Source organism: Phalacrocorax aristotelis, chromosome 2 (assembly GCF_949628215.1).
Source record: "Phalacrocorax aristotelis chromosome 2, bGulAri2.1, whole genome shotgun sequence".
NCBI lineage: Eukaryota > Metazoa > Chordata > Aves > Suliformes > Phalacrocoracidae > Phalacrocorax > Phalacrocorax aristotelis.
In genome coordinates this window covers 90,224,991-90,247,697 of record NC_134277.1, presented here as the reverse complement: position 1 = coordinate 90,247,697, position 22,707 = coordinate 90,224,991, and the positions used below count along the sequence as shown (strand labels likewise).

Genomic DNA, 22,707 nt, shown 5'->3' with positions numbered 1-22,707 from the left:
TTTATGTTTCAGGCTTTCTTAAAAAAGCCCTGAAGCCAATGGAAGTAAGAGGTTTTCCTTCTATTTTATTTTTTACTCGTTTGTTAAAATATATCCCTGCGATGCATGAGTTGCCTTTTTTTTTTTCTTGGCAGTGCATTCTTAAGTGTTCCCAAACACAGCCAACCACACAGGGATGTATTCCGCTTACTCAGCTATTTCAACCTGTCAGAACATGAGCTGTAGCCTTCCTGATTTCAGATGAAAAATTTATAAAAGCTGTTGCAAAATTACAGTAAATAAGATTACTTACAAAGTGTGCCTGGAAATCTGATTACTCTTCTTTCAGACAGTGCTCTCGTTACTGGGAGGCGTTTCTTGGGAGATTTTGCTTCTGTTGGTTTCAGAAAAATGTTGTGATTTTGACCTTTGGAATTAAGCACTCTATCTTCTCAAACACTAGACATAAGACTCCCAAAGTCTTCTTGAAAGATGACCATTCAGAGCTTGGAGTTTTAAATAATGTAGTGATAGTATCAGACTTTGAATTCCCTGTGTCAAAGTATCCTCTGAATTTTTCTGTACCTGTAGTGAACAGAAAATGGGAAAACTGAGATCGGTCATCCATGTTTAGCTGCTGCTTTAATCAATACAAATTATTTTCCCAAACCTGTGAAAGCCATCCAGTGCTTAGAAATGCCAAAGGTCAGCTTCATTTTCTGTCTGGCTATTGTCTTGTTCTTTCAACATAATATGTAGGACAAACTCATTATTTGATCCCTTTCCCTTTTTAGTACTAAAAACTTACGACCATTTTTAGTGGTATGTAGAACAGTTTTTGTCTCTGGCCAGATATGTCTCTGGCCAGAGCATATCTATTATAACTGCAATTTGTAGGAGTAAAAACATGCTGTTTTTAAATATATATGTAAAATATGTGTGTATCTGAAATTTCTGCACTTGTGATGTTTTGATTCTTCCATGGTTAAACAAAACTCTGACTGAAAACGGGATAATGCCCAAATTGTACAGTTGTACACAGGAGGACCATAACTTTCCTGTGTCCATGTATTTTCTAGATGTAAAGAGTGCCCAGTCCACAGATCCAGGCTTCAATAAAAACCTGCAGTTCAGGGATATCAGAATCTTCTAGCACTTGTGGTGTAAGTGGGAGAAGACCTAAGTCTGTCAAGATCTTCTTTCTGTCCCTTCTCCTAAAACTGAAGGTCCACCAATGTGCTGCCAGATGTACATGTGTGTTCTTTTAGATTGGTCCATGCCCGGTACTCAACGACTGCAAGCCTGCTATGTGGTGCTTACCTTTAACACTAGTCTGCAGCACTTATCACTTATCTCTCTCCCAAATCCTTGCTGATACATGTGACCTCATAAAGCTCTTAAGATGTGGTTGCCAATGTGTTGACATTGATATGGAGCTGCATGCTTCTTGATGGTATCATTGGCCAAATGGAGCACATGTTGAGTGAAAAATGCTTCTACAATGTGGCGCTCTGATGCCTTCCCTCTTCTCAAGTACCATGAGACGGCTTTGGGTTAGCTGCCTAGCTACCTCTGTCTGTGGAGCAGAGGTATTAGCCTTAACCACTTCTTTGAAATTCCTGAAAAGTTCATGGTCATGCTGGTAGGCTTAGTTACGATTCCTGAACCTTTTTACTGATTCATAAATCCAAGAAACCAAAGGTTGGCTGCACACCTGCATCACTGACATGCCCAAATACCTTCTGTAGCAGAAGTGGGAGTAGGCAATCGTTCCTAAAAGGGGAGTACAATTAACTAGGGAGGTGTACCTGCAACATGGCAGATATACATTCTGCAGGAGCTGGTTTTCTGGCATCACACTGACTGAGTCTATCTTCAGCTGATCCTGCATGGAAGCAGAGGTAGCTGCCTCATTCTGAAGGAGCACATTAAAACTTTTTAGCTGCCAACCTGGCTGTCAGGGAGCTCTGTGCCAAGAGAAGAGGATTAGAAGAGTCCTGTGAGCCTCCTAGGGCTTGAACTGTGCTGTGCCATTTCTTTGGGCCGTTGGTCAGAATGACAGCAGATCCTTCCTCCCTCTAATTGGCCTCACTGTGTCTAAAAGAAGTCCTTGGTGCTTCTGGTAAAAAGCTGATATCGGCCAAACCATTCCAGATTTTCATTATCAGAATCTCATCCTGAAAGGGAAGGGGGGAAAGTCTTTGAGTCTGTGTGGAAAAAGTAGCTTTGGAAGACATGTTCCATCATTCTCATCACAGAATCTTAGGTGATGTTCACACAGGGATTAGGTGTCTGCATAAGGGTGTCTGCTGCATGCCTCTGGTGATGTTCTCGTCAGTACTCTGGATCTGAAAAATTCATCCATCCACACCAAAAGGTCACCATGCTGATGTTGTAGTGATGATATATCCCTATTCATGAGATGTTCAGTTATAACCTAATTGCATAGAATAGTACAGCTGTATTCTAAGTTCACAGCCATATTCTAAGGTCACTTGTATTCTCAATTTTAGGAATCTTTTGAGATCAGTCCTGTATAATTTAAAGCTTTTTTGGTTCAAGAGCGCCAACTGTCTTCCCAAAGTCCAAGAATACCCAAGGTCTTAAAGCATTCCTTAGAATCCTTGCAGACTGAAAGTAAGCCAAAGCATCTGGTATACTGTTTTCAAACTCCAGCATATCTATTCCCCCAAAAAGAAAGCTAAGTCACAGCAAAGGTATTGAAATAGGAAAATCCTCACTAATTGAAGGACAAGCAAAGATGGGGTTGTTTGCATGTTTGATGCTGCAGTAGTTGTGCCCAGGACAAACCATATACCTGTTCTTAAACTCATTCTGCCAGATCATTGCTACTGCCAAGATAAGGAAGAATTCAAAACAAACATTAATGTATTTATAATGCCTTTTCTTTCCGTAATTCCAGCTATAATTGAACATACAGTTCTGCTTTCAAGTCCCTTATTAAAGTGTTCCATGAGGAAATTATATATTTCTAATTTTTTCCTTGTCTCTAGACACCATAATATTACAATATATTATTCCAGCTGTAGTTGCTGGCTATTTGATACAGTCTTAGGATATTGCCATCCCTGCCAGATGTTCCTTCCAGTAGTATCTTTGGTTGTCTGTGCAGGACTTCTGTAACCAGTATTACCTCTTTAGTCAGGCCTGTAAAGGTTTCTGCATCTTCCTGTCTGAAGCAGGAATTGCCTAGCTTTGTGTCTGGTTTCATTCCTTGGTACTGCATCAGTCTGGGCCTTTTCTTGTTGCGTTTGCTAATGACACTTCCAGTACATCTGTGGTTGCTGCTGATGCTGCTAGGAGCTTGTTTCGTTTGCTAGTCCCTAACAAGCCTGGAAACAGAGAGCCATGAAGATAATGAGGTGCTGGTGGCAACTTCACTTTGCATACCTGTTTCATCCTTCATATTGAATAACTTGAATGCTGAGTAAGAACTGGATAAAACCATAGGTGTGGCTGTGTTCGAAAAATACTTAGCCTTGAACTGTAATCTTAATAAGTTAAAGTTTTATGGATACCCTGGCAATGGAAATCTTGTTTAATGTCACAAATTTTGACTCAAAACAGTGGATCCGCAACTCCTAATCATTACTGCAGCTGACAAAAGTGACAAATAATATACCGACTAGACCTGTTGTTTACTGAGGTGCAATGGGAATAAGACAGATGATGGATTGGGCTACAATTGTCTGCTGTCTTTATCAGCGTCAAGCCAGGTACGTGGATTCACAAATCATGTATTGACAACTTCATAGTGGATCTGTCATGGATCTGTGCATACCTGTCTGTTTATCGTGCTTAAAATATTTTAAATTGGTTTCAAGTTCCTTGTGGGCAAAGATATCTGACCCATTTGTGGGAATCTTAAAACCCCTGTAAAAATGGTGAATAGCTTGCTTTAGCTGAGCCTTCAAGAAGTTTCCTTGATTAAGGACATTAACCAGAGAACACAGTCCCTACATTTATGCTGTGAATAAGAAAACTTATTATAATGGTAGCAGTCACTGGCATCTTTCCAGACCACCCCGTGCATCACTCCAAGCTGATGGTAACACAGATAGAAGTGATCTGCAAATCTCTTGAGTGGCTGGGTGTGCCAGCATGGTGGGAACAAAGTGCAGCTGAACACCTGTAGTGTTTCACCCTGTGCCTACATTCCCAGTCACAGCCAAGCTGTGATCCCAAACAAGCTAAGTGCTGCCACGGTGCCTTCTGCATATTTCAGAAGGAGCTAAGTCAGCTCAAGCCTTATTGATATGTGTTGATGAGAAGATGCCAACAGATTAGAGTTCTGGTTTTGGGGATATGGACCCCAAAAGAAGTGAATTCAGACAGTTCTTCCCCCTTTCCCTGCCTTCTCTTTCTTTCTTTGAGCATCACTCCTGATCCTATTGAAAAAAAAGAACTCCACACATTTTCTTCCCCAGATCTTTTATTTTTATATCTTGAATAAGCAACCTCCAGACACCAAACCTTGTTCAGATGATGCTGAAACTTCAAAGGACTATTGCACCATCTGTGCTGAGGAGTGTGAGGCTGTCTCTACACTTATCCTCCCAGTTGTCTGTTTCTCCAACCTGTATAGAAACATTTTCTTTATCTCTTGTCTCTAAACAGAACTGTTAATGATACCTACGTAATATAAAAGCCCCTTGCTGTTCCTGGTGAGAACCTGTTTCAGGCTTGCATCTGGGAGAAGCAAAGAAAGCAGCACCCATCACCACTGGCCTCTCAACCTTGCCCTCAGATCTGTTGAACAGAACATCCACTTCGACCATCCATGGTTCTAGTTTTGAAGTTTCTCTAATCTGGAAGATGTGCTCCAGAGTGCAGGAGCACTGGCTTCTGGTTGCATGCTTAGAGCACTCTCCAGAGGGCAGCTGGGATAAGATGTGCTCTGGCCTGGATGTGTTTCCCTTATAGCTTCAGGTGCAACCAGTCTAGTCATTGATCATTGGATAGTCCTGTGAGTCCCATCTGGACTGGTGGCTTTTCAGACCTACTCGCTCACTGGGGTTTGAAGAAGTAGTTAGAACTTGTTTTTTCCACCTGCCTCTTTGGGCAGCTGAGCTGTGTGCTGTGGGACCTCCTGAAGAACCAAAAATGCTATGGCATGCCTAGTGGACCTACCTAGTGACTGGGTAAATGGGGGTTGCTGTCCTTCCATTCCAGGTAAAATTTACCCATCCATACCTCCAATTTGCTCACACTTTGGTCAGCCCTGCAGGAAAATCATAGGAGGGCTAGATTCCCCTGGCTCCATTTCCACCAAGACCAAATTCAGGCTGAAGACTCAGACACCTTATTTCTCCTGAGAGGTATGCTAGGAAAACAGATGCTCTTTGAACTTGGCTCAGCACTTGCTTGCTAGTGCTTCCACTCTCATAGAATCATTTAGGTTGGAAAAGACCCTTAAGATCACTGAGTCCAACCATAAACCTAATGCTGCCAAGTCCACCACTAAACCATGTCCCCAAGTGCCTCATCTATATGTCTTTAAATACCTCCAGGTATGGTGACTCAGCTACTTCCCTGAGCAGCCTGTTCCAGTGCTTGATAACTTTTTGGTAAAGAAATTTTTTCTAATATCCAATTTAAACCTCCTCTGACACAGCTTGAGGCCATTTCCTCTGGTCCTGTTACTTGGGAGAAGAGACCAACCCCCACCTCACTACAACCTCCTTTCAGGTAGTTGTATAGAGCAATAAGGTCTCCCCTCAGCCTCCTTTTATGCAGGCTGAACAACCCCACTTCCCTCAGCTGCTCCTCATAAGTGGCTCCTCTTGCTTTACATACCCTGGTAGATTGACAGATTCCCTTTCTTTGATGCAGCTGACTGTGGTGGTCCTTTCTAGTGGTACAGTAGTCTCAGCACAGTCTACTCTGGTCAAGACCTAGGAGGTGGTAGGTTGTCCAGACGAGTAGCTGGTCCTGTAATCCCCACTGGCACCCTGTTGACTTGTGTCAGAAAGTGGCCATAGTCTTTCACTTGGTCTTGTTTTCTGTCCCAGTGAGTCCAGGCAATTTCCAAGCCCGACTGGTAAATGATGAGATTTTAGACGCTCCTTCAAGTGGTGCAATGTCAGCTTAATACTAAAACAATTGACCAGACTGTTTTTTGTTTCTTTGTTTTTCAAACCTGTGCTTTAATGAAATGGGGTAACAGTACTGGTTAAATAACCCCTCAGCTAGTACTAAATAGAAACGCCTGGGTTTGCAGAATCTCTTTTGCTCCATTTCCTATGGGTGTGTCTGAAGTTTTGCTCCTTTAAAGAGCTGTTATTTGGTACAGTTATATTTCAAATATAACTTAATGTGTTGGTTACCTTTATTTGAAATTTTATTATTCTAGAAGTAATACGCACTGCAGAATGTGGGCCTGATCCTGGAGTCAGAAATGAAATAAGAAATCTCTTTGGTTTGAAGTCGGTTGAACTGAGACACGTCTGAGAGTGTGGAAAGTGTACTTAGGGGAGTAACCTTTAAGAACTTTTTTCTGCGATAATAACAACTGTATTTAGTAAGTAGTTGCAAAACCTTAGGAAAAACTTGAAAAGTAATTACACAATGGCAGTAGTGACTTTTCAATATTAAAACTATTTTTCATGGTACTTTATTATGCAGATACATTAAAACCGTGGAATATTCTTGCAAAACGTATTTTAAAAAGACCCAGTGGAGAAAGACGCCTAAGCTTACCTTCTTCATTAAGCAGACCTTTCAAATAAGCTCTGTTTCCTCATGTGCTAAAACTCGTGCGCTCCCTTGTTCAAATTTTGTCGTCCTTAGTTTTAAGCAAATTCCATCTTGACTTTTTTTTCTTGACTACAGCCCAATTCTCAAGTTACTATGTCAGGAGTAAAGTAGTGAGGGAGTGCCACCTTTTAGCTTTGATTTAAAAGTGACAGCCAAGTATGTTAACTGTCAGTATCAAATAGCTCAAAGAATTGAACGAGTATGTCAGTATTCCTGACTTGCATGGCTCTGTATGGGTACAAGGAAAGCTGTAATTTCACTTCTAATATGTGTTACAGTGCAGCTAATCTGAAAAACATGTCTTCGAGTCCTGTGAAGTAATGTATTATCCATGATGTTTAACTGATGGAGCTCTTTCAACAATGACATATTTTGAATATATTTAACTGCAAAGCATACATTTTTCATAAGCGTTCTACGCAATTTATCTTCATGTATCCACATTTGGGGATGTTGCATAAATAGTAGTTGTATTTATTGGAGAGTTTCTTTAAGATTATTTTAATAATAAGATGAAGAAGGGTTTTGAGAACATCTGAAAAACAAGCTAAACGAAGTTATTAAGCCACATTTTTTGAGAGGAATTCAGAACAAATACATGGAGAATAAAGCAGGCAAGAAGGAGATGTTGATCACTACATTTACATTTAAAATAATCTAAATGATATGAGTAGGTGCTAATTAGCTCTGGAGCCTGAAATAATCAGTTTCATCAAGTCAAACTTCTGCTCACTTTGCTATGTATTGCCTTAGCCCTGTTCTGAAGGGGCCATTTCAGGGAGCAGAATGTAATTAACTGCCGCTGCTTTGTGGGACATGGTTTGTCTTCTCTGACTGCCCCCTAGGTTCATGGGGTAACACAATTTTATAAATGCACCAGCTGAGTGCTGTAGCCACTAGTAACTGGGCTGGACTGTCTTGTTTTTCATAGGCCGTTAAATGTCTTAAAGTAGAGCTACTTTTGGTAATTGCCAGCCTGAGAGAGGATTGAGATTGTGCTGGATGACAGCCGTATTCATGTTCCCTGACGCACTGTGGGCCCTCTGAACCCCAGCTTGTTAAATAAATGGTTGTATGCACTGACAGATTTTATATGACGTGGTTAACAAGATGAGAGGTTACAAATCGATGGAAAATAAGGGGGAGAAAACTGCTGATGGGCGAATGAGGATGTATAAAGGAATAGGTAAAGCTGCTCACTGTTCAGGTTGGCTGCGTGGGGTTTGCACAGGGCATATTTGTGTACATAAAAAATACAAAATATACACCCTGATTCTGCTAATTGCGTTTTTGGCAGGGATAAGTGTCTGTCCTCTATCCCATGGCATATTATACAGTAGGAATAGTCACAGGCTCATGGGGTTCCCTGGCTACACATTTGCATGCAGGCAGCTCAAGTGGAGGTTGTTCCCTCCACTTGATGGTCTGAGATGGTCTTTAAAAATCAAAAGAGCTGTATCAAAGGATGGTTGTGCTCACTCCATGCAGAGAAGGGAAACCTTAAAGACAAATGTTATTCCATCAGTATCTAGCCACTGCGTTGCAGCTTCGACCATCCTCGGCAGCCTATCTTTTGTAGCTCTTTTGTATGCATTTGGAAGTGGTCGTGGCGGTAGGATCACAATTGTTTATGGTGTTCATCATGCATTGAGGTGGCATTGTGATGTTCTCCCTTTTTCATTCTTTTCCTGTGTCCTGCAATTTGGGTTGTTTTTTTGACTGCTAGTGAGCGCCAAAGTGATGTTTTCCTGGGTCTACCTGATAAACACCAAATATCTCAATTTCCAAGTGTTAATAGTCAACAAAGAGTGTGTTGTCATATATAGTATTATGATTGTTTTGTCTGAGCTGCATCACTTCTCATACATCTCTACTGAAATTCATCTGCCAAACCATTTCGACAACAGTCTGCTCTTCTCTTTTTTTTTTTTTTTTTTTTTAACCTCCATCGTCTGTTTGCTTAAAAGTTCTTTAGCAGGCTGCCAATTCCTGATCAGGTTTCAAAAAGAATATACTACTTATTTTTATACTTCAAAAAAAAGATTTCTCAATCTCTTTTTTTGGCCTGCATTATTGAGTCTTTATATTAACCCTGATAAATTTTATGATCCTTTTTATTATCCCACCTCTTTTTTTTTTTGAAAGATAGGTTTTAGAAGCTTCACCGCTTGGCTGTTCAGACATTCTGGTTGTGTTTTGGTCTTTCTCAGGTTGTTTTTGGGAATTGATTAGCTTTTGGCCTGTGCCTCTGAGTTTTATAGTGTCTTCAGGCCACCTACAAAAAGTTTAATCTGTAAGGTCCTAGCTCCCCCTTTCAATTTTAGTGTTTGGATTTTGTTTTTAATCTGTTTGCTTAACAAGATTTGTCATTGTTATAAAGCAGCTCCTCAATAGTAATGTTTTATAAACCAGTATCCTTCCGTGTCTTGAGATCAGATTGAATGTTTTCTCTTTCTCTGTATGGGTGTTTGTTTGTTTTTGTTTTGCAGTTCTGCGTGAGACATAGGCAGTGGTCTCGGCTTCCATCTGCTGTTGTGATCCTTAACCAGTCTAGCTGGGAATCACTGAAGTATCCCTTGACCTGTTGTGTTTTCTTCTTTGACAGCCTTTCTTATCTCTGTGTTTCATAGAATTTCAAATAGTTTCCATCCTGGTTGGATGACCAGTCCTCTAGGTCATTTATTTTGGTAAGCCTTTGCTGTTTAGTCTAGCTTTTTGGTTCATAGGGTCTTTATGCTATTTGTTGATTCTCCTAGATTGTTGATACAAGCCTTTCTTCAATCCCTGCTTTCAGTCTTTCCTGCTTTTTCAGTATTCTGCTGATGGTCTGTTTTCCACCAAGTTTTCAGTAAGACTATTGTTTAAATAATGTTTTTTTAACAACAGGAATTTTAGTTCTTCCATCTAGTTCTTAGGCTTTTAGTGTTTATATAGAATAGTGTATACTTTCACATGGGTGTTTTATTTCTCTGCCATTTTTTAAAAGAGAGAGTGAGTCTGTGCTTTCTTTTGTTGCCATTTCCTTCTTGCCCGAGTTTAATCGACTCCTGTCCTTTCCTTTAGTTGAGAAATACAAGTCTCCATGACATTGCTGCTTCTCTTAAACCATGTACTATGTTTCTATTACCTTGCCAGTTTGAATGGTTTCCTATGACCTTTGAAGTGGCAGCAAATAATTCTTTTCTGGTTTAGATTAAGCTCAGTTACCTTCTAGAGGCTCCCTCTCCCAGAATTTCTGTGTTTCTTTGAATTACCTTTTTAACACATTTTCTTAGCTGCTTATTGAGCTTATGCTTGTCAACCTGTCTCGTTTTGCAAGCATTTCTGCATAGTTCTCTGCTTCTTCACTAGCAACCAATATTTTGCCTCCAGAACTTTTATCCTTCTTTATGTTACTGTTATTTGCACAGCAGCCATGGCCTTTGACTCTTCCTCAGCACCTCCGAAAAGCCTTTCCAAACCCTCTGTGGGGTCTGATGTTTTTGCATTAAGCTGAGAAGTCTGTGATCACTGGTATGTCATCCTTTGTGTTCCTGATAATCATTGCTACAACACTGAGGCAGGCGAGGATTGTTCATAGCTATCAGGCAAACTTCGAAAAACCTGGATGCAATTGTTTTCTATTGAGTAAGATGAACAACATCTATCTGTAGTTGGATTCACTAAAAAGAATCCACTGGCAAAAAGTGCTGGGCACTGTGGTGGTCAGAAGGGCGTTCATAATACCTATGTGGTTGATCAGTGTATTATCACTATTAGTCCTATGTTAGTCTAGTTAGCACTAGGACAAACCCTATAAAGTCAAAGAACAGTTCCTGTTGATTTCGGCAGAATTATTGCACCGTTGCAAAATGCCACACTTCTCGTATGGGGGGCATTTTACAGCACACATTGTTCATGACTTTCAAGTTTGAGGAGAGGCTCCAGGTGACTAGAATGTCATCTGAAGGATTTGAATGAAGTCTTATGACTTTAATAGTGTCATAATATACTAAAAAATACAAAATTATCTAGAATCTGGCCATGAATGCAGATCTGGTTATATATGACATCATGCGGAAGCTTGGAAGTTGTAATGCTGGTCAGAATTACCTGATACATGTGATGTACAAATTGCTGGACTGACGTGGACTAGCGAGGAGTCAGGTATCACCGTGTGCTAACAGCAAGCGTAGACTGCTCATCATACTCATTAATAGAGAGAACTGAATTTCTCAAGACAACAGACATCATGAAACAACTGGATTTGAGCCTGATGCTGTTCTCATTGATCTACCAAGCCAAACAGGGAATGCTGAATCAGAGGGAAAAAATCTCAGGCATGCAATTACATAGGGCCTTAGTGAAAACCAAAAGCTTCGTTGACACAAATTTCAGGACAGTTTGGTTAAAAGGTACAGTTCAATTAATTTTCTGCTAGTGTCCTTGAACATGTTGCACAAAGGTCAATAAAAGTGTTTAAAAAATACCAGGCACGTGAGAAGCCTTCTAACTGGGTATCTAAGCAAGTAAAACAAGCAAAGGTTTGTGTTATGAAAGATAAATGGGGGGCACGAAAGGCAGAGGAGTTTTTCGAAGTTGTGAATCCAGAAAATTCCATGTGGGCTTGGAAACAGCATTTGGCCTTAAAGACACTGCACCATTTATGAACTGAAGAAGGACTAATAATGATGAAATTGATGGAAAAGAAATCTGAGATGGTGGGCCAAAACTTTTCAGTTGTCCTAAATGATGAAGTCATAGACGAAGCTGTACAGCTACTCGGCCAGGAGCACGGCACGGCACCTCCTAATAAAATGGAGATTTTTCCAGCTGTCTAGCAGATGGCATGCGGAGCAGTCAGCTGTAAGCAAGTTGACTAAAATATAAAACCATGGGATGAGAGCCAGAAGTAGCCAGAAGACTTTTGCAGCTTTTTGGCTTTGTAGAGAGGTGTTTGAAAATTGAAATGCATTCCACTTTTATGAAGGGAAGGGGTGATGGTATGTCTTCTGAAAATCGTTTTGGTTCTCTCAAGTCCTGGAAAAGGCTTTACAGGAAGACTGGTTTGTTTTTTTTTTGCTATAGATTCTTTCAGTCAGTCAGTATGGTTAAAGGAAGATGTCCTGTTTTGATAGCAAGGTCAGTAAGTTAGTAATCCTTGAGCCCTTTAACATTTTTTTAACATGTGATTCTGTGAACATTTTTGAAGATAGATGTATGAAATGATACCTAGTTTTAATGCCTGAAAAGCATTACTCACTTTTTTTTAGTATTTACATTTTGAAAGTGTTTCACTGATCTCAGCAAAAAGTGATTTTAGCAGGAATTTAATATAGTAAATGGTTCGAGTTAATTCAAAGCGTGTGGTATTTCAGGTCCCAGCAGGAACCCTCTGTATATAGACTGCTGTCATATTCCAGTAGTTGAAAAGAATAAAGGAAAAGTACCAAAAGAATGAGGGACCATGATAAAAGATTTTATGCCAGAACTGGTATTTTAAACGTTTGTTTGCTCATTTTTATAGAGTACTTTGTCAAGCTGTATGGTTTTATATAAAACAGTGAAGTGCTCTACAGCAGCTTTGCTGTTTAAAATTAAACTGAGGGCATGGCATTATCTGGAAAAGGAAAGAACAAGATGTAGAATGAGAGAAGGCTGTGAGCTTTGGGGAGATGAGTGAAAGTGATTCTACAGATTTTAGTGGTGGTAAGATTATCACACACTTCTGAAGAATTTAGTGGGGTTGGAAAAGTTTCTAACAGTAGACTTCTGAATTTCTCCAGTAATTAAAAGACAGCAAGATAGCAAACACTTAGGAAGACAGAGCTGCCAGGCAAGATCCATGTATTGCAGGCTTAGCCATTATGTTTGAAAGTGTCATGCTGATATTTTAGTCCCATTAGCTCTGGTGTATTCTAATTTCTGAGACTAGCAACAAAAAAAGAAGGAAAGCGTTTTGGGTTTTTTTTCCCCCCACCTCTTTGTGAAATGGTTAGGGAAACAGGACAGTTAACCTTCAGGATTTGTCTTTGCATCCCACACTACCTTTTAACCTGCTAAACACACTGATGATTGCAAATGTTGATCAGGAAGCTACAAGTTTTAAATGTCCTGCTCTCGAAGTCACAATTTCATAAACATTTAGTTCCTCTGAAGTAAAAGGAAAATATTGTTAAAAGCAGTTTCCAGAATAAACCCCTGCCTCACATGGTCTGCCTTTGTTGACCTGATGTTAATGTATATTTTACAGGCAGGATTGTGAAAAATCCCCCTGTACGCATTAAGGCTTTCTGGAAAGGATTCAAATTGTAATAACAATTGTTTTCTCATATATTTTTAGTTGCCTAATGTGTATACTCTTCTGTGTTTACATTTCAATTTTAACTCAGAACTCACACAGTGTACAGTGTTGCAAGCAGTTTATGACATCGGAAGCAGGTTGTTTTGTAGTCAGTTCAGAGCGCTGATGCCCCGCTGCCGTCAGTGAGGTTGCATTCAGTTACCTGTGACGAGGAGCTGATATATTGTGGTCTGGGTTTTTTTCCTGCATATGTTTATATCAAAACAAAATGCAAAATTGTGCAATAGCCAACCAGAGAAGGGGAGAAGGAAGAAATAAAATTTTAGATTTAGTGATCAAATCGGCTCAGCTAAGTGTTGAGATTAGTGTAGGCTTAAGAAAAGGAAAGTGACTGCTGAGCTGTTAACTTGGAACAAACATTTTGATGGATTGATCTAATGATAGAATACATATAGCATTGTATTGTAGCTGTGTGGCCGTATATATGCTCTAAACTGAAATCTAAGTATTGTTGATTTGTTATGAAGGAAGATTGTCCTAGAAAGCACAACCGTTTTATTTTTTTACTGAAATGGAGAAGCGTGCTGCTGAAGTGCATGTGGATATTCTCATTGGTATATTTGTAGCATGATCATTATCACTGAAATACCGATTTGCTGTCATTTAAATCTGTGGTTTTCCGGAGTCTCAGCTTCCCCCAGAATCTTGTGGGTTCCTTCGTGGCTGCGACCTTGACTGCGTGACAGATGGTGCAAGGAATGGGATGTTGTCCTGTCCCTGGTGAAGGGACTAATTCCGCTGACCTTATAACAAGAGTTTTGCAATTCCACCTGAAGTGCAGAAGTCAAAGGTTGAAGTTAAATGCTTTTGGCATTATCTGGGCTGACACTGATTGTGACATTACTAAATAAATTCACTGAAACAAATTTCAGAGATGGGAATTGTCAAAATCACAGAATTCAGAGACATAAATCAGTAGTTCTTACTACTGCTCATTAGGTTTTATGTTTTGTCTCTTACCTCTGTGCCTAACTTTGAGCCCATAAATTTGTTTTTAGTGTGACGAACCAAGTGCATGAAAACCTTAATGTGTGTATTTAATATTTGGAAGATTAGTGTTTGCATTTCAAAGTTAGCACCATCACAGTTTCTCGACTCTTCTTTTGCTTATATCCTGGTCATCAGTGCTGCAATAATAATTGCTTGTTATTACAATCTTAAAGGGAAGAAAGAATAGGAAGAGCTGAAAGATGAGCTGCCTTTTGTCGGGCATGATGGGGTACGTGAAAGATATTCTGCAGTCTGCATAATAAGATGTGGACTTTCATCATGGTGATTCCCCTTGGTTTGAACGTGCGGGTGTCAGCACAGAGTAAAGCCTCAGCTAACGCGCTCTGCAGAGAGGCGATCTGTGCCTCTCCTCTTTTGCTGAAATACGGAGGTTACTGGTTGAGGTTCGGTTGCGGTTTGTGCGTGCGAGTGGCTCCCGGTGCGGGGCCGGCCGGTGCTGGGGGTAGGTGCAGGCGGGATGGTGCTGGGATTGCAGCGGGGCGGGTGGGCAGGGCCGCCAGGTGCAGCACGAGTGCAGCCAGGGCTGTAAGGACAACGGGGAAGTCTGAAGAGAGGAGGGGGAAAGAACCTCACAGCAAGTATCTCTACAGATGTCCGTTGCAAAACTTACCAGATCTGGGAGGGGGGGGAAAAACCCAAAATGCTGACAGCATTAGCAAATTTTTGTAAATTTACCAATTTACTGGTAAATTTTTAGTTTTGCTCTAACTGTAGCAAGTCTTATACACATAAGAAAGGAAAAAAAGTTGCTTCAAAAAGCTTTTAAGTAAAACGTTAAGCGTTTAAGTTGAAAACCCATCAGTAAACAACCCCTGTCAGGGCACTAAGGAAGCAAATACAAAACTCGGGGAAAAAGAAATGTTATTTCTTTGTGCTTAGATGTCATTCAAGTCATCAAATAGGCACTTTCAGATTGTTCCCAAGATTTTGCCAGCATGAATAAATGGATAAGAAGCTTTTCTGCATGAAGTGTGTGGTTAGTGGAGGATTTTATACTGTTGCAACAGTGGCATTTGGGGCCTGCTTTTGCAATCCCTCTTGCTACAAATGAGGCTGTTAAAATTCCTAACAGCTGCCGGAATGAGTAAGGATCCTATGACCAGACTTTGATATAGTGCTGTTATACTTCAACCAGAGATACTTTTGAACACATACAGGAATATAAAATAAAATATTTATTTTTTTAATGCATCCATCACTAGATGATTTAAAGATATTAGTGTAATAACTTCTATGTAAGGTCTGTAAATAAATTTAAATGTTGTTTCTTCTGAAATTCACTTCAAGTTAGATTCTAGTCCTTGCTCTGGGTGTTGTTTGTGCATTCTGAAGTAAGCAGTTGCTAGGAGAAAATGTATATATGTAACCTAGAGCCCATCCTTCCAGACAAATAAACAGAAGCAAAATGTATAGTACTTGGCAAATACCACTGTCACAAAGGCCTTTATGGAGTTATGGCACATAGTTGATTTGGGAGGCGTTCTGACAGCCGCAGTTTTCACTGGGGATGCTTAATTTTCACCTGCAAACCACATTAATTGGAGAAATCTTTTGAATTCTGGAGCAGAAAGGCTATGCCGCTTCTGCAGATTGGGTTTGCCTTTTAATTTGCTCAGCGCTATGGGCCTGATGCATTAGTGTAGCGTAATTTACAGTTTTCTCAATCTGCTTCAATTCCTCAATTTAGTAAAAAAAGTACCATGCAGTAGTGTGGTTAATAGTTGCTTATGAAGTTAATACTCCAAATAACAGCTTCTTATAGTGGAAGAAATCCTATTTTGATTCATCTCGCTTTTGATATTCAGCCATGTCTTTCTGAGATCTCCATTTGCAGTCAGTTTAAAGTATATTATTGATGTCTGACATTTAAGTACATTAGTTTTTAACTTCCTTTTCATTTTCCTTTGTTTCCAGGAAATTGAAGACCATGTGGCATTTTTAATAACTGTTCCAACGGCCCTAGCAATTTTTTTCGCTATATTTATCCTTGTCTGCGTAGAACCTGTATTTAAGAAGCTGCTTCGTGTATTTTCTCTGGTGGTCTGGGTATGTCTGGTTGCCATGGGATATCTCTTTATGTGTTTTGGAGGAATCATCTGTCCCTGGGATCAGGTAAGATGGTCATTATTATTAATTTGACTTCATTGGGTACATTTCCAAGAACCATTCTGTGCAAAAGTATTCACATTAATTTTTGTGGGACATCTCATAAAATGTTTTTGTGACTAAGCGTTTGCATGCTGAGACTCCCTGCATCTGTTTTATAAATACCAGAGATGTGTGTACTTAGAATATGGAAATATTTGAAGGATTTTGCTTTTATATTTTTAAGCTACTTTGCATAATGAACATTTGATTCCAGTCACCGACTTATTTATACAGTGAATATTTGATTCTAGTGACCAATTAGCATGGCATAAATGTGAGTTTTGTTCAAGACTGCTGATTCTGTCTTCTTCAGCTTAAAATGTTCAGGCTTTCAGTGTAGGCTTGCTGTGGTCATCAAGATGTTCTCTAGCAACGTGTGAGAAAAGAGGACTGGGAGTTTCCTTGCATTTCTAGGGAAGTAAATGAGTGGAAAACCGGTGAAGTACCCTTCACATTTTTAAAACTTTGTAATGAAGACAAAGCAAAAATATAATTGCATTTTAATAGCAGCATTTTTGAAATATCCATAAATAACGTGCAATATCCAATGCTGTGCCTGAACGCGTCTTCTGCCATATCCTTTTCCTTTTCCCAAGTCTCTCTGCATGGGAATACTCCTGATATAATAATTGTAAAACCCTTCAAAGGATGCAAAAAAAAGTCTTTAAAATATATCAGTATCTCTTCTGAAAATTTCATGCTGATTCCATGAGCTTGTTATAACCTTTAAATGGTAGTGCTGTATCTGGGGTGCCTTCTAGGTCTTTAAGATAAACTTAAAACAAATTCTCTGACTTGTTATTCAGATCTTGCAAAGACTTATGCAAATACTGAATTTTAAGTATGCAAGCAGTTCCTTTAAAATCTTTAATTCAAATTATTTAAATTACTGGTATATGTTTGTAATGTTTGATTTGGAGCCCTTACCTTTGTGGGTGACTCTTATATTCTCATTTTCTTGGAAAGTTCAAGGATTAATTAGCTATGAAACTGCCTTCCTGTGCTTTTTTTTGTTGTTGTTGTTTTTTTATAATTATTTGAACGTACCAAACCACGCCACACTGGCATGTAATAAAAAGCAAATCAGAACGTGTGATATTTTTCTCTAGATAAGGTTTCACCATGGGAGTCCCTGCATCTTTGTGATATCAAGTCTAGATAATTCACATGGTTTTACATTTTTTATTTATTAATTTTCATTGCCAGTTGTGGGATGTCGTGCTAGAAAATTTCAGGCTTTCAAGCTTAGAGGCAAATATTTAATTAGCCATATTATTTGTTCACCATAGATTCTACTGAGTTTAATTTTGTTATTTGGAAGATAGAATAATGATTTTATTCTATGTGATATTCTATATGATAATATTCTATATTATGTGGCATAAAAGAGATCTAAGAGGGATGTTGATGTCTCGGTCCTGGCGTTGTATTTAGCTTGTGAAGATGGTTTGTCCTGCCTTGCTTCCTTCTTAGGAAAAATGTGGGCATTCCTGCAGCGTCCGAGGGACGTGGCTGGCCGTCTGAGGCAGGAAGGGCTGCAGAGCTGCCCCGAAAAGGCACTGTCTTCCTGCAGGTGTCCAGGGCACGAGTCCGCTGATGTTTCGCTCTGCTCCTTGCTTTGCGTGCAAGTGTTGCTTGGAGAAGAGGATATCTGGGAGGGAGCTGCACTGATTGCTCTGCCAGCAGCAGCGTCTGCCTTGCCTAGTGCTGCGCAGGCTCCAGCCCAGAGCGGGCAGGGCTTTTCCAGAAAGCCTGGACCCAAATACAGATAATGTGGCTTAACCCCACCGTGCAGGCATCTCCGGCATCTGGCGGGAGAGGGGCTGTGGCACGGTGGTCCCTGGCCGCTGCTAGGAGTCGGGGTCGTGCGGCTCCCTGCAGTGGGGCCCTTTGATCCCCAAACCGCTTTTTTCCCCCCTTTGGCTAGCCGTGCTGTTTTGTTGATCACTTTTGTAAGCATGCTTTTGCCTAGTGTCGGTTAAGAGTAAACTACAGAAATATGGGAATCTTTCTGGGAATCTGACACCTTGCACAATAGACTGATCACAGGTTTGATGCTTTTGAACATTTGTAAAAAAGCAGTGAGCAGTAAAATACTGCCGTGTATTCCTGTGATGCTGGTGTTTTGATTGCTCGGCATCAAGAATACGTAGGTCAATAATCGGTGTTCTCTCCTATAATTGCATGTGAAAAAAAATCTGGAAAATCCTTCCTCAGTGATCACTGACAGTTTCTTTGTTGATGATTTACATTTTGTGAATTAAAAAAAAAAAAATTGCTGGGCTTATTAGGGTGTTTTTGTTGTTCCTTTATCCTTTTTATGCAAGAAAAGAAATATGATGTAAAATTTAAATTAGTTCAATTTCAAATATATCTTTGTCAACATAGCTAATTAGAAAGTTATTCAAATAAAAATTAAAAAAGAGCCAGTTCATGCACACTTACTTACTAAACAAGTGCTTTATTTTAATTTTCTTCAAATTACAGCCTAACTTTTTTTTCCGGTCCAGCAGAGTTTAAAAATACTATCATATCTTTCGTGTCTTCTGAAGCCTAAGCTTGTTAAAAATATGGCATTTCTTAATTGTACCAGTAACTACTGAAAGATAGATTTTTTTGCATACCGTGGTTTATAGAAAGAACGTGTTATTCTCTCATTTGTGCACAAGCCTTCCCCCTTTAAAAGACAACCCTGCATCCTTTAAATTTTGGCTTAATGTTGCCGTTGGCTGTTCGCAACTGCTAAATGCAGTTTTTCCCTGTTGTCTGAAGGAACCTTAGATGTGAACTTTTTCAGCTTTTGTTTACAATAAAAATACCACTTCAGAGAGACTATTTTGATTATGAGCTCAATATCTATTTAATGTGGAGCAGTTCCTCCTGAGCCTGAAGGCACATAGCTCAAATAACTTTCACAAACAGTAGAGGGCTGGAAATAAAGTGGCTGGTCAGGGCTGTTGTTTCTTTTTGTTAGAAATCTGTGGGCTGATGTGAAATAAGTGCAAATCATAATTGGTTTCAGCTATCTTTTTGCTGTCCCTTGCAGACTGCTCTTATCTGTCTGCATTTCCTTCTCCCTTGTTTGGTGGCAGATACAGCTTTGGAGAGAAAGCTGTTATCAGGTAGGTGTCTGGCCAGGGTTTGAGGGGGGAAGGCAGCACAGCTGTAGATGGTCTGCAAGCCCCATGCCTGCTCTGTAATTGCCTGCTGAGCCTGATCCAAAGGCTGTGATTGTCACTAGGCTGTGTGGGCATAGTCACAAACCCGCCTATGAGAGGAGCCAGGATATTTGCTCTATCAACTGAACCAACTAACTTACCTCTTTAGTTAGTCCAAGCTCCCTTACTCTACATGGACAATGAAGAGGAGCAAGTGTGTTGAGAGGGAGATGCAAAACGCCTTAGTGAGGCAGTGGGTGGCTTTAAATGAAAAAAAAATTAGAACAGCGATGACAACTGTCTTTGGTACCTAACAAACTTTATTTTGAAGAAGTGTGGCAACCCTCTTTTGTTGGTGTCAGCCCAAGTTTCTGTCAGTGCCAAACTTGGCAGTGGACCCCTGGTTTTCCCTGGTGGCCCAGGGAACTTGGATGCTTTGATCGGACCTACATGCACTACACTGTGTTACAGCCCAGGGGGGAGGCTGGGCTGTATGGTAGGAGTTGCAGGACACCTGGCCAGGGTTGGCAGGAAAGAAGTAGAGCAAAGGAAGTAATGCAGAGGCTCAGAGAGAGCAATTGCCTGCTGGCAGTTCTTCCAAAATCTACGATGTGAGCGGTAATGCGTGGAGATGGTCTCAGTGAGGAAAGATCCAAGGACGGTGTACAGAAAGGTCCGTGTGGAAATCAGTAATGCAAGGCAGGCAAGCTGAGGAAGTAGTGCTGGTGGAAAAAGGTGATGGATTGATTTTGCCATGTTAGGGCTTTTCCCTACTGTAGAAAGGAGCACCTTTCCTTACAAAATGTAAATCTAGTACTTATCATCTGTAGAGTTACACGCCAGGGAATGAATTTAAATTGGTTTCCTCTTGTTTCACTGACAGTGTAGTTATTGTACAACAGTCGCCTTCCCATGTCATCCTCTGACATGCCTAATATTCCTCAGCCTTTTATACAGGGTGTATGTAAATATGTCATAGCACATTGATAGCAATGGGTAAAAAGAGCTCTTAAAGCATACAGTGGATGATATAAAAAAAAAAAGAGAGTAATTATACAACATTATACTAGTCTAATGAATTCTATCATTGCTGGATTTTGGTATTCAATTCTACTTAATTATAAATATGTTTGCACAGCCCAGGCACCAGATGTGTTCCTCCTTGTCTGTATTCAGTTACAGCACAAAAATTACTTCAAGCAGGATTTGACGCTTCTGGTTTCTGAAAAAAATTAGCCACAGAGTGATGTGTTTAGAATATATGTTTGGCTGTTTTAGCCTAAATGCTACTTTTTGAGCTGACTCTAAAGCACTTTTTAAATTTTGTTTTAATGTTTTGGTATGGAGTGGTTCAATTCGGGCCTTGGAGCAGCCCCGGTTTACAAAGTGCAGGCAAAATTTTCTGTATTAGTATTTATAATTCTCTGGGGTTTTTTTTTCGTACTCTTTTGGCGCCTGAGGACATGAGTCTATTGTGTGCTAGGGGTGAGGGCCTGCACAGAGTTTCTGCGGTTGCGGTAATTAGCTCCAGTATTAGCCAGCGGCATGAGCCAATGGGTCCATAGAAAGGGAAGAATTTTCTTTGTACAGAGTTACGTCAGGTCCCATTTCCGCACCTTGCTTGGGACCTGCCTCATCTAAAGTCACCCCTGCCACAAATTATTAATAACTTGTTGTGTGGTTAAGCAGTGCAAAGAAAAGGAGTTAGACATTTGAGAAGGAGAGCAGGGCGGCTGTCAGTGAAGTCCCTGCCGCGCAGGAGAGTGAGGATGAGTTGCTGTCAGCGGTACCGCCGGCTCAGGATCTGGAGTGTGGGGGAGACTTGACATTTTTCCAAGTTCACGATTAATCGTACTATCAGGAATGAGTATCCTGAGAAAGGAACTAAATCTTGTAGGAGCATGGTTCAGTAACTTGTAGGTGAATAGTCACCTGAAAACGATATAAGGAAAACTGGGAGGCTTGTACGAAAGGGGAAAATGCTGCCCAGCAGATGATACTGTGCTTTGGGACTAGGTGTGATAGAAAGGGAAGAAAACCACAATCCACAAGTATAAGCTGTATTTGCAATTAGATTTGAGGAAGGAGAACAGATGATTTTTATCTTAATATTCTTTTTTTTTATAGACATATGAAGTCACAAGCTTAATAGCAAGACATTTAAATGTGTTTATCAAGTCTGGTATGGCTATATCTGTATAGAAGATGGGAAAAAGCCAAGCTATTAGAGACCTGCCAGTTAGTCATTAAAATCAGTAATACAGTAGATTAAGATGGTAAAATAGTGTGGGGAACCTTGGAACACCCTGATAGCACTAATGTGCCATTGTTAACCTTTAGTATGTCATGGCAATGCATTGTGGTAGCTGTTCGTGGAAAGAGAACTGATTTCTTTTTTTAAATAGGGAAAGCAGTTTTGTAAAAATAAATAAATAATTCTGTTTTAGTGCCAAATTGAAGACTAGAAGTACTGCTAGAGGAGATGAGGAGTGTTAAAGTAACTGTACATATAGGTGAGGGGAAATGGCAGCTGGTGTGACTTCAGAGAGCATCAGGCAGGAGGAAGATTGCTGACTGAATTTCTCAGGGAGCTCACTGGGGAATGTTTGCCTTTATTAGTGCTTTTTACTAGTGGTGGGGTGACAGAATGTCACTGCAATAATGAAATTTGTTGATGACCCAGGTAAAAGATTCCTAATACAGCAAAAGATCAGAATGTTATGGGGAAGAAAAGCATGACCTTGAGGACTGCAGTAATAGCAACTAGATGGAATTTAATCATAGGAAAGGTAAGCTGCCTGCAATTGGGAACTAAAAGCAGAAATTTCAGCTATAGACTGAGAGCTCATCAGTAGAAAATGAGCAGGGACAAGCAGAATGAAGAGGAGAAGCATTAGTTCATCACTGGGTCATTAGGATATGTGTCCAGAAAAGACTCAGTTATGATGGCAAAGTATGCAGCTAAGGGTGAAACCACCCCGGATCACTATGTACATTTCTATTTCTGGTCACATTCAAAAAGATAAACTGAAACTGGATCAAATGCAGAGAGCACCAAGTGAGATTGCCGGGAGAAAGGAGAGTTTTGTGAGAGGAGATAGATGGGAAGAACTTGATTTGGGTATAGATCAGCAGAAGAGAAGAACGCTGAGAGTGGTGTGACTGCCATCTACAGATAATCCGTGGTTGCAAACATCATATTTGAGGAGAAGCTACAGAAGATAAGGGATTATTGACACATATACACCACAAAAGAAAAAAAAAAAAAAGGTCAGCCATTAATGAAATTTA

General features: G+C 40.1%; 1 protein-coding gene across 4 annotated transcripts in view; it reads left to right on the top strand.

Moving 5' to 3' along the window:
• ADCY2 (adenylate cyclase 2) overlaps positions 1 to 22,707 on the top strand; it is a 217,751-nt gene that overhangs the window by 2,979 nt on the left and 192,065 nt on the right. For all 4 annotated transcript variants that reach the window (XM_075084313.1, XM_075084312.1, XM_075084315.1 and 1 more), the window contains exon 2: positions 16,025 to 16,222. In XM_075084313.1, the coding sequence (XP_074940414.1) occupies positions 16,025 to 16,222 (198 nt within the window). The remainder of the gene's footprint in view (positions 1 to 16,024; positions 16,223 to 22,707) is intronic.